We start from the raw sequence: 15,154 nt of genomic DNA on the forward strand, positions 1-15,154 counted from the left end.
ATTTTTAGTGAATATTGACTTCAGTCTTTTACTTTCACAAATCTACAGCATTGCTTCAGGCGACTTCTAATATAGCACATGAGTCATATGAATGAATTATGATGCTTTACTATGTTCCATGGAGTACATCGTCATTCAGACATGAGGACAAACATGTTTAGAAACACACAAGGAACAGCGATGACACGGTTTTCATTTTGGGTGAAACTAAACCTTTAAAAAGCCATCATGGCTGAAACCGGTCGGCTCCAGACTCGACACCAAGAACCCAGATGCGAAATAAACGCTCATAATATTCACACCAAACTTGAGGTGTCTGTATCAGAGTTTGAGAATCATGCACCAGTACAGGAAAGTGACAACGTTACCTCAGAGAACACATGAAAAATCCTCCCCTCAGTTTGACACTACCAGAATCAACATCCTCTCGCATTAAGCGAGTGGTGTCCAAGGAGTATTTTCGTGTGTTTTATGGAGGTGTATCCCTGTGTTGTCCTCTAATTCATCCTCCCCTGGGTCCACTCACTCACCGTTTCCATCTACTCCTTGTAAACCCTCCCATCTGAGCTTCAGCGTCTCGGGCATCCGTGTAGTTTGGCACGGAGGACAGTTTCTGTGCGCCGGTTGGACCGCCCCAGTGTGGCTTGTTTTTTGTGCCGGTGCAGTCTAGACGTGTGAATGTGTGTGGCGTGTGGAGAGGCAGCAGATAAGACGGCCCTCGGTGTAGTGGGGGAGGCACGCAGTGGAGATCGTCTGAAAAGAATGAGTGGGGGAGGGCGAAATGGAGGGAGGAAGGGGGTGGGGAGCTAAAGGTGTGTGTGTGTGTGTGTGTGTGCTGAGGAGAGAGAAAGAGGCAGGAAGAGAGAGAGAGAGAGCGCGAGAGAGAGAGGGAGGGTGGAGAGTGCTCAAGCTATTGATGGTGAAAGAAGGGAGGGGTTAGAGAATGAGCAAGCGCCTGAGAGAGCCGAGGGAGGGGTGTGTGGGTAGAGCCTCTTCTCAATGAGGAAGCACCAGAGCCATTTTCACTGTTGAGTAAGAGCACGCTGTTCTCGGCGAACGAGTGAGAGAAAGAAAGTGCGCATTCTGGGTTTTACTTCGCTCGCTCTCGCTCTCCCCCGCTTTCTGGCGCCCCGCTGGAGGTGGTTTGTGTGAGAGGCCTCGGGTGAACACACAATGGGGCGAAGTGCCTGTGGCAACTGGGCCGTTGTGCTGCTGACGGGGGGAGGGTGTCGAGAGCCGACCGGCGCACAGAGCTAACAGATCCAGCCGGCCTCAGGCCTCTGCGCCTCTCTATCACACACACTTGCCCGCCCGCGAGACTGCGATCAGAGGCTTCTCAGGAACCCCGAAACCTTTCTCTCAGGACTATGGTGGACTAACTATGGATTAACATGTATTTGGCGCAGTGGATTTTGGGACACATACGTCAGAACTGGAGATTTGAGAGCGAGAGGTTACTGTGTTTTGGGATCGAGTGACGAACTTTTCTTGCCTTTAGTTCCCTTTCTGTTTTGCTTTTGATTCCACATAAATGGATTACAAAATGCATTCCAAGTCCAATGATTTGCTGGATTTTCAGACGCTGGATGCCCTTTTGGAAAAAATTGCACATTGCTCTGTCCCTGTTAAAAGGTAAAACTGATCAGCTTTTTGTGATTTTGGCTTTTCTGAACATTACACAACTAATCACCAGCGGTGTTTGCTTGTGCAGTATCTCTTTTTGTTGCTTTCTAGCTTGTTGTTTACTCCTGATGAAGTTAATATTCATAGACTTTAAGTTTTTGTTGTAGTCTTTTGGTTTGTATTACTCGTTTTTGCATTATTTTATAGTCGTCACTTTGTCGGGTCAGTAATATTTTTTAATATTGTCCTTCACTGGGAGTTTTCCCCAGAATGGCCTCAAAATAGTGTTTTAAAGGGTGGCATTGTTGGTAAGAAAGCTAAAAGCCCCGAACAGGCAGCCTCCCGGAGGGACGGAGGGGGTGTGTGAGTAAGCAGGGGGAGGGGGTGGGTTTTTCAGAGGAAGAAGGGGGTGGTGTATTTGTTGTGGCAGAAGGAGAGGGTTCACCCGACTATGATTTAGCAATTTTAGTCAGTATTCATCTCAGACTCACTGCAACTAAGCATATTTAAACGATTATTTATTTATTTATATTAATATACGACATTATTTGGTTCACTGCAGATATTTCAAATCTTTTTTTAGACACTGAAACACATCTGGGAGAGAAAAGTTTGTAGATGTTTCCTAATGCTGAAAATATCTGTTTTTAGTTGGCAACCTTCAAATGCTTCACAAGGTCTGCATTTAATAGAGGGCCACTTTTTTCTTAGGAAGTTTGTCCTTGTTTTTTTTTATATCTATTTCTGTGCTGGTCTTAGAACGGACCGATTAAGTAACATCCTAACATCGTTTGCTTATTTAACCAGACAATATTCCTCAGGTGTCCTTGGTAAAGCAACTCAACTCGCTTTGTATCTTTTTTAAATGGATGTTCTAGCTCGGTTTTGCTGTACTAATGTTGCATTTTAGTAAATGAAAGCGACTAAACACTCCCATGAAACTGTACCTACTGAATATTCTGAATATTCTTCTACTAAACCTCTTAGCATAACAAACGGCCTTGAGACTTGTGAAGGTGTCACATGCGAGCTGGACATTCCCACCCTGAAGTTTGAGTCGTGAGAGGCATGTGGAACAGTTGCATTGGGGGAAAAAAGTTCTCCAGTCACATTGCGCACATGCCTAGCGTGTGCTGCGCTGCCAGTTCGCTCCTGGCTCCGTTCTCCAATAGACATTTGTTAGACCCTGTTCGGAGTCGTTTTAGGTCACTGATCAAAGCGCTAGAACAAACAAGACACGGCACAGCAAATGTTCAAGTAAGGAAAAAAACACCTCTGTTTTGTTTGTCAGAGGTGCCCATGCTGATGTTTGCACAGATTAGTTCCCTCCATGGCGAGAGCAGTTTGTAACACACAAACACAACAAGTTAGACGGTTGTTGTACTTTCTCCTGGCAGTTGAGGCTGCTATGAAGCCTGAGATGTAGGGAAGAACAGCTCCCAGGAGTGCTGGCGAGACAAAAGTGTGAAAGAAGAGAGGGGAGATGGATGAGGGAGGTGGGACTATTGGCCTGAGCAACTGACTCTGTACAGTTTCATTTATTATTTATGCAAATGCTTTCAAGCAAACAAACCTGCTGCCCCTGTCCTGTACCTAGAACTCCACTGGGAGCCTGGAGCTTTCTGTCCTGAGAAACTCCCAGTAAGCATTAATGATTAATTGTTTACTTTCGTTAGGGATGCAGTCATTTTGTTTGCCGTCGGTTTTTACACCCTCCCTTTGATGCGTCACGCTTGGGCTTGGCCTGCCCGTCGAACCAGATTTCCTGGTGAGTGCGCTCAGGTTCACAGTAACCAGAGCTACTTCCTCCCTCACACACATTCCATAGTGGTATGTAATGATCTGTGTCCAGTTCAGAGGTCAACTTTTATTCCACAGGGTGTTTGGGGCAGGAAGTTTAACGGCCCAGGACAGACACTGCTGCAGTTTTTTCGGCATGTTTGACTTGAAGCGACGCTGCACAGGCCGTGTGTATGACGGTGAAAGTGCAGCGAGTGCGATTCGAAAGCATATGAAAGCCGTCTTGTCATCGGACTTGTTGTGGATTTTAACCAAGCCTGCGCTGGAAACATTTTCACAAAAGTTTCATGTGAACAAGTTCAGGCTTTTGATAATGGTGGACTTAACAGACCAGCCACTTCTTTCTGGAGGTTGGTAGTAGATAGCTATACCATTTACTATTCTGAATGGTGGTTTCAAAAGCCATTGAACACAAAGTTTGCATAAACATAAGTTAAACTTATGCGATGATAGCTAGACTCTTGACGCTTCTCATTTAGAATAGCAATTAAGGGGTCAAGGATGTCAAGGCTAATGGAATAAAGTTCAATAACATCAAATTATTTTGTTTAATATTATAATATTTGATGATGATTTTGTTTATTTATAATAATTTTGACACTATCAGACAATTTAAGAACAACTGAAACCACAAAAAACGTGTCAAGTTGAAATTTTCTGCATGGAAATTTTCTCTTCAATGTATTTCATCATAAAGAGTATGAAAATGTTCAATTATAGCTCAAGCTGTGAGGTTTCACTTATACACAGCTGGATAAAGGTTGTGTGGAAACCCTTAAGATGGTTTAGGCTTGTTTTATGGAGATGGCTATCCTGCATGCTGTCGCTAATTTAGAATACTCCAAAGTCATTAACATCAAAACGAGGTTAAGAACAAATTCATGTGCGTACACACGTGTTGTGTACTAGGTGAACATTTTTCGTGAAGTTCTCCTGTGCGTTTAAGTATGAATAATTCACACTATTATTAGTGAAGGATATTAGTACATTTCTTTCCTTCACCTCTGGGCTCTCTCGTTCCTCCCCATAAACCTAAATTTAACATCCAAACCAGCTAGATTACTGCAAATTCACTTTGTATGCACCTCCAAAAGAATGAGGATGTGAAGAGTCAGTGGTTAAATTTACCACAGCGAGACAACAGCAGTATAAACCTTTTTTTATGTTCATTTTACTGACGATTGCTTCTCAAATCTTGGCGAGGTCAACATTTGCAAAATGCTTATCCATTAAAGATGGGACAGTAACCACGTTATTTGGACCAACTTGCTCCTGAGTCACAACCTGCAAGTATGATTAATTAGTGATGTATGTATTTTTTTTTACCGGATGTTCAAAATACGTAGCTTTGTGTCTTATATTGTGTAGGTGTCCGGCTAACTCCCGTTATTACTGTCTTACTGAAATAGTTCTGCTAATCAGCTGTAGGCCACTATTACCTAAAACTGTCAATTAATGCAGTTTGTCTGTCGTTCTTACTACTTTGAGTCAAGATAAAGTATGGAGCAAGGTTTGTTTTACAAACTTTGTTTCATCAGTGATTCACGTTAGTGCTGGGCTAACGTTTGCACTGTTATCGATGCAGTTCCCGCATGTTCACTGCAATAAATTAAAAATGTTCACATCGGTGGACATACTCTTGTTAATGCTGATGGTGAGGATTTACAGTTGCAACATCTAGGCTATTAATAAACCTAGTGTATTACTGAGAAACGTCCTGCTCAAGTCGTCCTTGTGATGGAGGTTCGGGTTGAACAATTAGGTCTTGCAATATTTCGGACTTGTGCTCAATTTGATATGGTAAAATCGACACCATCGTTACTCTTTACAAGTGTGTACAATTGGTGAAGACTGAAGCTGAAGCTAAAGTTCAGTTATGGCAATGGGCGTTTCGTTTTCGACACGCTGTAAGCAGTAGACCATTCACAACAGACTGGGCCATCTGACCAATCAGAGCAGAGCAGGCTCACTGAAAGGAGGCCTTTGAACCTTGATGCATGTAAACCTGTTGTAGGAGACGTCCAAAACTAAATTATGAACCTTTAAAATGGCACAGTAGGGGCACTTTCAAACTTTCAAACCCAAGTCAGACTACACGTTGCTTTCCGGCCAATTATCGCTTGCTGTCTTTAACAGTGTGTGATATCGTTGAGAAGGTGGAAGTATCGACTGACAGCTGTTGTGAGTGTAAACAAACAATGGCTACTGATGCGGTGTGTTTTGCACTGCATGCCTTGTCGTCAGAAAAGCCCCCAAAAGAAAGAACCTGACAGTGGGACATGTTCCTAGATTGCACGAAGAGGACCGCATGGAATCCTCCAAAGAGAACTCGAGGTAAAATATTGTTCATTTTTAGCCAGTAGCAAAAATAGATGTACTCAATGGGTTTCTGAAGCGCCTCCGCTATCTTTTGCCAGCATTCATCTTTTTTTCACTCTGTCGTGGTTGTCCCTCGAGGAAACATCATGAAGGCAGAAGTACTGCCATAGCTCCACGAATCTTCAGTGCACCAATACTAATTGTCTCTTTCGTTTTGGCATGTTTGAAAGCTGTGAACGGAAGAGCTTCTGTGCTCCCATTGGTTAATGTCACAGATGTGACACAACCCGTTGTGGAAGACCGAAAAAAATTAAACATGCTATTCTTTCTGTCTTGATTGTCAGTTGTCGTCCACTATGACACACTATACTACATAAAACAATCGTTTCTTGCATCCCGATGGCCATTTTGACATTTTAATTTGATAAATTGTGCATCTGTAATGAAATTTGTTTAGCTGTTAAGTGATTTAAAAGGCATTTGTAAGACTTGCATTTCCCTTTTCAACATTGTATTCAGACAGGTCTAATCACAATGCTAATGCCGTCACATTACAATCTTCATCCTCCTTGTGTCTCGTGAGGCTGTTCAGTTACAAGCTTTTCTTATAGCTTGATTATTATTATTTTTTTTTCATGGTAATATTAACAATTTAAGGGATTTGCCCAACTGTCAAAATGCTAAATAAAAAACGTTGAAATTAAGTCCATATTTCACTCTATTGAAATGCTAAAATGGATTTAAATGCATTGCATTGGTTATCCACCACATATGAGGTGTGGACCAAAAATAAAGCTTTTAAAAGCTTTCAAATTAAGATATTCTGCCAGCCATATTTCATGTAACCACAACATTTTAAGTGACCTGCCACATCTTAGTGACCTTACCGACAAGGTGACAGTGTCCTGTGGTCAGTGGCACTACCTTTTATTCATACGTCTGGACTCTACCTGCAGGGGGTTTTGATATAGGCTACTAGTTTACAGGAATTGTGTAGTTGTACTTTTTAACTTTTAATTGTGTAATGGTTCACTTACATCTACAAATGCTACTCCAATTGACTCTTAAGTGGTCAGAAGAGCTGGACTCTTTACTACTACTCCGATTTTGACCAACATTTTCCCAGATACTGTATTGCTCATTGCAGTTTACGACCAAGATTTGTTCCTGGTCTTAGTTCTCAGAATATGACTCATGGTCATTGTCTATTATGATAGCAAGTTTTCTTGGGTTATCAGTAGATCTGCGTTTCATTAAAGATCATTGTGACGTTTAATCCTGTCTGAATCAAACACGTCTGTTTCTATCATACAACTGGTGTATAGCAACTTGCTTTTTACACAATGCTTCTCAATTAAAGCTGAAGTCCTCAATCAGCTTGACAACCAGTGACATACATTTGGACCTGTGATGTGTAACATTTACTATTTTTATTTTTAGATTTTTGTTTTTTAAATTCCTCAGTACATGTTAAAACTGAAATGCACACATACTAGTATTTTCCATCAGCTGTGTCCGTACAGTTTGACAGTCGCTTGCTTTCTATTCCTGATGCTCCTTATGTATGCTGTATGTTAACACATCCCTCAAGCTCCACGATAAGTACCATAAAAATGTTGTCAGGTGAAGCATTAGAACTCAAGGTATGCGTTTTACACTGTGCAGTGCATAATGAGCGAGTAAACCGTGAACTTCTGCACTCACTGTTCTGATTGGCTGTGATTGTAACATTGCACTGCGTTTCCGTGTTTAGTGTTCAGGAATCTTGTTGTGTCCGACCTGGTTAGAACACTTTGTAATGAATGTAATTAAGGATGCAGCAATTACGTGAACTAGCATTGCGTCAAAGTTTCAGTTTATGCCACAGTTCATTGTTCTGTCACAGATGTCTGTTGTGTTCATCACCTAGTCTGTATAAACTAGATTTAAGCAGTCTAAGATGAGTTTTTGTTGTTGTGTGTGTGTGTGTGTGTGTGTGTGTGTGTGTGTGTGTGTGTGTGTGTGTGTGTGCGCACATAATGTGAGACAAATTAAGTTTTTTAATCCATTAATGTAATAATGTTTATTTCAATATCATTAGAAAGTCAACAATTATGATTTTAGATTTAGTTTAGTTTTATAGTTTCACTTTATATTATAATCAATGTCAATGTAATTTACCAAAATTTTCGAAAATATTCACAGGGTTTTTAGGTTTTTGGAAAGTTCGGTTCTTCTTTGGCTGCCACCTGAAAATGAGTCTGATTGTTCATGCCACTCACAGTGATGTTTGTCGCTTGACTTTGGTGTATCTGTTCAATACTACAACAAAATAAGTTTAAGCTAGTACTTTTAATTAGGGCTGGGCGATATGGAGCAAAAAATATATCTCGATATATTTTGCTATATCTCGATATACGATATATATCTCGATATCTTTACAGGAAAAATAACCCCCCGAAAACTACTGCAAAAACAAATATGCCAAATACCACAAAGTCTTTTTTTATTGAAGTGCAAATAGGTAGGCAGTTCATGTAGGAACAAAGTGCTTCTGCGACATTTAAAAAAAAAAAAAAATCCCTGTATACAAAAATAATAATTTAACTGTAAAATAAAGGAAGAAATAATACATATTGCACTATTTTTAATAAACCTGTATAGAAATATCATTACTAATTTTGGCAAAAAAAAAAAAAAAAATGCCACATATCCCCCCAAAACTGCACAACTGTAGAGTAAAACATTAATTTAAAAAAAAGTGATAAAAATGCATCTAAAAATTGACATGATTGTTACAAAATCACACTGTCTGGGGCCTCTGGGGAACTCAGAACAACTGCTAGCATAAAGTTTAAGGTAAAAATAACTGCCATTAAATTACAGTATCTTACTACTATGCACTTAGATAAACTGTTCATTCATTACATCACTTTACCTCTGTCTTTATCCACCTTTATCCTCTTCTCTTCTTTTTGACACTGTATATAGCAGAATAGGTAACTTAGGCTAATGCTAATTTATAATGTGTCATGTAAATTCGGCCATCCGTCACAATCAGGAAACTTTCACCGTGTCTAGACCTGGCGCGAGCTGCCAGGCCCGTTTCTACAGGGGAGCATGTTAAGTGTGAGTGTTTTAAGCGCCCTCAAACAAAAGCAATGCGGCGAGAGGCGACGCTACACAAAAAATTACCAACAACAACTGATCGCGCGCGCGCTGTTTCTGACGCACTTCAAGCACTCGCTGGGCGGGGAAAGATTGATGTGCCTGACCGAACTCGGGGGACTTGGTTGAATGAGACAACACGCGAGGGGAGGGGGAACAAAAGCAAGGAGGCGGAGGAGGGCGAGGGCGAGCGCGAGCACAACACAGAGAAGGCAAACAAGCAAATTGGCGAAATCAGAATTAAATATAAACAATATATCGATATATACGATATGTCAAAATCCATATCGAGTTTAAAAAATATCTCGATATATCGTAAATATCGAGATATCGCCCACCCCTACTTTTAATGACTTTGTGTAATATTAGATAATGGTTTAATCTATGTTTGGAATTGTGTGGAATTGCATTTGAGAGATCCTGATTGTTTTACCCAGATTTGCAAATTCAGTTTTGCTTGGTAAAAACATGTTTTCTTTTACTTTCGTGAAATTTTCTTGTGAAATACATCACATCAACACAACACAAAAACGTTAGAAGACTTAGACCCACATCTGTTTTTTCTTTTTGTCTGTTTCAGTGAAGAATTTTAGAAAAATAATCTTGCTATTGATGTCAAAAGTCACAATATATAACTCGTAATTGTTTCAGCACTATAGAGTAGAGAAATTAGGTAATCAAGATGACAAAACACGAGTGTAACAAAAGAGACTGAAACTAGCACTACTGAGGGGACTTTACACAAGAGGAAGTTTTCCCTTGTTTATTAATATGGGAAAATTCAGAGCCTGACTTGAATGTGTCTAGTTTTTTCATCAACACTTTACACAGACAGAGTTGTCAATTGATGATAACCAAATAGTCTGTTGACTGTTATTCTAAACCTCTTTTAATTAAAAGAGTTAATTTAAAATCTGCTCTGAACAGCTGGATAACAACTCTTGAGTTGTTAACGAAGCAACTTGTTTATGGAAAAAAATCCCCATTGTGTTTGAATGAATTATTTGGCTGTTGAACTTTATAAGCGTATTGAATGAGGTTACGGCACCACACAGATTTGCCGGTTATTGGCCATCTGTGTGCGTGTTCATGCTACACCAGCTGGACTAAACTCATGGCGGGGTCATGTAGTGCTTCCAGCTCCAGTCTGTCACTTAAGTGTGATCTCTTCCTGTATTTCTGATGTGTTTTCCAAACATCCCGTGTGTGTGTGTGTGATCACTCCACTTTCACTGCTGTCACAACAGCTCATTTGCATGTTGCTGGTACAAGACAGTTGGCGTGTGTTTTGTCTCACATTGGCTTGTGAATTTCTGATGTGTTTGTTCAGTTTGGGAGCTCTTCCGTGTCAAACCATTTGACGTGGTGAATTACTAGGTGAATTCAAGAGGCCTCTTGGGCTTTAAAGGAAAGTTCTGGGCAAATACTAGTTGAGCTCTATCAACATGCATGACATCATTTTGGAAGCGTCTACCACATTTAATTGCAGTAATGTGCGGAAACCCAGTGTTTGACATGGTGATAATCTCTGTACTGTAAACACACTGGTGCAAACAGCCTATGCTTTTTGAAGAAAGAGATTTTAGCAACTGTAGGCACTAGGGCTGTGTATTGGCAAGAATCTGACGATGCGTATCACGATACATGGGCCACGATTCAGTATTTTGCAATATATTTCGATACTGTGCATAAGGCGATATATTGGGATTTTTTTTAAAGTAGGACTATAATTTTAGAAAAAGTAATATTAAAAAAAAAGACATGATGTGCATAAAAGTCAAAGAAGTTTACTTTAGGTAAACAATTCAGTACACAGAAAATCAAACTGCCAGTTTGGGTGGTTCACATGTTCTTAGGTCAGCAACACACTGCTGCATGAGGTTTTCTCTGTCTTTGCACACCAGAAACGTGTCTGACGCGGCGCTGCTGCTGCTAGGTGACATGATAAGCCTCATTGGTGATATATTTGACATATGGGGAGAGTTGTGGAAGGCTTATACTTCATGTTAAACATAAATATATAGCAGCAAAGACAACGTCGGCAGTGTTGACGGCAAAATAGTCTATTGAATATTTCGTTCTGTATTGACAGGACAATATATTTTTTTAATTACATTTATATTTGCATTTAGGTTAAAACCTAGAGACTTTCAAACATCAAAATGACATTTATTAATATGTATTCGTGTCAAAATGGCATATAAACATCTTTTCCTATTCTATTTTACCTGGAAACGCTTCCAACACGCTTGCGTGTCGCGTGAAAAATAGGCGTTGGTTCTATTTCTAGCATGCACGCGTTTTCCGCGCGGCTCAAGCCGCACGTGTCACACAGGCAAGCTCTAACCTGTTAACATGGGAGCCAAAATAAAAACGGACACGCCACGCAGCCAGTGTGTCGCCGGCCTTAGTGAGCAAATTTTTATATGCTCAAGTAGGCCATAATAAAAGAAAATACATATAGCCCCTGTCACAATACATAACACATTATGTGCAATCAAATTCGTGGTATTGCCAGAGTACTTGATTTTCCCCAGACACAATTTACAAACTTCATGGTTCCTGTCGATATCGGTAGTGCCCTTTATTCTGGAACATAGCTACATTTGTTAGCATCTTGCAAAAAGTTAGACACTGTTAGGCGAGGACACTAGTGGTGCATCTCAGCATAGCCATCTAGTGGTAGGGGTTTAAACACAACATAAACGTGAACCACTGTCTTACCATGAATATTTTTGCACATAAACTAAAAAAAAAAAAGAATCGATATTGCGTTTTTGAAAATTGATAGTTTTGCAAAATAAAATATCGCGATTCTCAAGTGTATCTTTTTTTTTTTCTTACATCCCTAGTAGGCACATTAACGACTACCATTGACAGTTGTGTGCATCAAAGATATACAAAGTGAAGCTAAATACTGTTTTTTTTTTTTTTTTTTTATGCATCTGTTTGTAATCAAACAGAAATGGCATATATATATATTAATTAGGGCTGGGTTAAAAATGATCAATTTCTCGTTTTTAATCGATTCTCATTTTGAAGAACCGGTATCTTTCAGCCTATGCTACTTTCAGTTGATGAATATACAAAACTTTGTAGCGCACCCCCCATCTAATATATCTCAATAAGCTACTTCTGATAGGAAAATGTCTCTGCTTTCAAATTCTGTACAGTTTATTATGAAATTCAAACAGTAAATACCATTTTGGCGCTGTTTAATGTGGTGTAACAGATCGTGCAGCTCCTTTAGTTCAAGCGAGGCGGCACCACGGAGCACACATGAACTGATCATCTCTTCTGCTTTACTAGTTACAACATGAAATAAACATGAATGAACATCAGAAGTTATGTTGAAAGATACAGTACAATTTACTCGGAATCCGTATCATGTCTCATGTCATCGCTCACTGTTTAGCCGTGGAAATGTCAGAAAAAGCTTGTAAACAATGTTACATTTAATACCTCAGAAAAGTCAGCAAGAAAAATTAGCTCTTGAGAAGACCATTTTGCTAAATATGGGCTATGCATTATAGCATAATTCATATAGTTACTTAACCCGTTCTTCAATATTTAATGTATGAATAAATCCAACGTTTTTATGACAGTCGCCATTTTAAATGTTTATACTGTACCTGATAGGCCCCAATTAATCCATATCAAATCGTAAATCTAATTGAATCGTAAGCTTGTGAATCAAATCGTAAACTTTGTCAATGCCCAGCCCTAATATTAATGCATTTGCAATCCAAGTGCAATATCGTGCTGTATTGACTTGGAAAAGTGTTAAAATACTGCTTTGAAAGCATTTCTAGAAGCCGTAAACATTTATAGATGTTAACATTAGATTATTAAAATAATCACTTACTGGTTGAAGTCATATAATCTGTTGTCATGTCCATGTTTAGTTACTCTGGTACCACTTTTACCAGAACAAGGATACCAGAAGTGGATTTTAATACCTTTTTGAATGCGAAGCTTCATTGGTTTCCATTATTTATCCTGACAGACTGAGGGACTGGTCAAAATCATTGTCTGTGGAAATGGACAGCATGCTACAGAACGCACTGGAGTTGTTGAACTTGAAATATTCAAACACTACAGTTCAAAAGTTTAGGGATACGTTTTTTTTAATGATTTTGAAAAGTCTCTTATGCTCACCAAGTCTGAATTTATTTGATTACAAATACAACAAAAACAGTAATATTGTGAAATATTACAATTTAAAATTTTCAAAAAAAAAAGTGTATGCTGATTTGCTGCTCAATTTTATTTTTTTATCAGTGTTGAAAACAGTTGCGCTGCTTCATTTGTGATTTTTTTTTACATTTTTTCACTTAATTTTTTCAGGATTCTTGAAATAGAAAGTTAAAAGAACAGCATTTATTTCATAAATCTTTTCTAATGTTATAAATGTCTACTGTCACTTTTCATTTTAATGCATCCTTACTGAATAAAGGTATTCAGTTCTTAAAAAAAAAAAAAAAACCTTACTGACATCGAACTTGTGACCGATAGTGTAATTAGCTCAGCTTTGTGTGACATGTCTTCATCTGTATGAGTTCTAACTGGATTTTTAGGGAGGCTCTGAAAATGTTTCCCTGCAGCGGCTTATGAGTGAGCATTTACTGGTAACAGACAGTTTGGCATTCTTTCCTGAGTAGTCACGCTGGCAGATCGTCAGCTCCCTCTTTCTGAGTCTGAGCTCTAGGGTTGATATAGTGGTCATGTGATCTCAACTGTTTCTCTCGTCACTATGTGAGTCATCAAGAATGCGGTTAGTCAGACATAAACAAGTGCTTTGTGTGTATACAGATACTTTTAGACTCGGAAAAGAATCGAAATGTATGGCAACCTGACTATGTCGTGTCCGAGGACCTGCAGGACATTTCAGCTCAGCCCCAGCCCACCCCGTTTTGGTTGCATTTCCTCCATAGTTCGGGGTATTTTTAGCTGTGTGTGTGTGTGTGTGTGTGCTCATGGCCTTGGGCTGAAGATTAGTCTCATGCTTTTTTGTGTACTGACTTGGACATGATGTCCCCCATTACGGAGCTGAAAGGAACAGTGAAGTGAACTCAGAGCTGAACTCCCACGTCCTGAGCCCTCCAGAGACCCGCACCAGGAAGGGGAGTGGATGCTGGTGAACCCGCAGACCCTCGCAGCTGCTACAGGCACTGCCAGATGTAAAATAAATATATTTACCCTCAAGCACTCGCACTTGAAGAACACTTTCTCTCACACATCCTGTTCTGGAGTTATACAGTCACAGACTGTTGCCCAATCCCGGGGATCTTCACTGCAAATAGGACTATTAGCATCTAGTAAACGATTAGTCTCGTGGCGTGCTTCACGCTGACTGTCCTTCACGAGTTTTGACAGCTCTACTTTAGAGAATAGACCCAGTGTCCACAAAATGGACCATTCTGACATTGAGTTAGGCCATTCATGTGGTGCGTGCAAATTTGTGAGGCTTTAAAGAGGTGTGTGGAGGGGGGGGTATATGAATGTTTATCTGAAGGGAACTGAAAAAATTTCTTCACGCAATTTATTGCACTTCATACTCCAAACATCATTTACAAATTTCTATGAATTAATTTCGATGAATCATTCCAAACAACAATGTTAGTGGTTTAATTTTTTCCATCACTCAAAAATCTTCATTTAAGTCCCTGTTTGACAGGAGTTAAAGTTTTAGTGCATGTAGGCATATGGGTGGGTGTGTGTGTGAGAGAGAGAGAGAGAAATTGCTTGTTTTTGGCTTTTGTGAGATGCTGCTTTTCATTTAATGTTTTTATCCCAGACATCATTCTTTCTTTTTCATTAGTTTGTGAGTTCCCTGGGAATTGAACCCATGATCTTGTCTACTAGGAGTTTTTCTCTGCCACACCACTGAGAAATTAAGCCCATTTCATACTCCGTTAATGGTGTGTGCTTCAGGAAACACCAGCATGATGAATTTTGTATAAATATTTTTTAAGCCGTTCTTGTGTAAACTGTTGCATGGAGTTTGGTGCGGCAGTTTATATGAGGATGGTTTTATGAAACACTTACCGGTTTTTTGTTTTGCTCAGGTTTCACGATTGAGAGCCGATGAATGGCATAATATCATGATTTAATGTTCTAACAAAAACTAAAGACGACATGAAATGAAGTGTCTCAACTTGAGAGAACACTTGGCAGCTGCTGTGCTGTAAAATCATTACAACACTGTTGTTTTTATTACAGCCAAAGCTTTCGACATTTAATGACAGAACACAAGTCTACTACC

General features: G+C 39.6%; 1 protein-coding gene across 2 annotated transcripts in view; it reads left to right on the top strand.

Moving 5' to 3' along the window:
• Positions 1 to 15,154, top strand: part of brd4 (bromodomain containing 4) — a 55,566-nt gene that overhangs the window by 24,232 nt on the left and 16,180 nt on the right. The window contains exon 1 of one of the 2 annotated variants that reach the window (XM_081370733.1): positions 865 to 1,632. The exons of the other annotated variant lie outside the window; for it this stretch is intronic. Coding sequence (XP_081226859.1) covers positions 1,532 to 1,632 — 101 coding nt within the window. The 5' untranslated portion in view covers positions 865 to 1,531. Of the gene's footprint in view, positions 1 to 864; positions 1,633 to 15,154 lie in introns of those variants that run through there. 2 annotated transcript variants of the gene reach the window in all.

This window comes from Scardinius erythrophthalmus, assembly GCF_964197995.2.
Source record: "Scardinius erythrophthalmus genome assembly, chromosome: 1".
Taxonomy (NCBI): Eukaryota; Metazoa; Chordata; class Actinopteri; order Cypriniformes; family Leuciscidae; genus Scardinius; species Scardinius erythrophthalmus.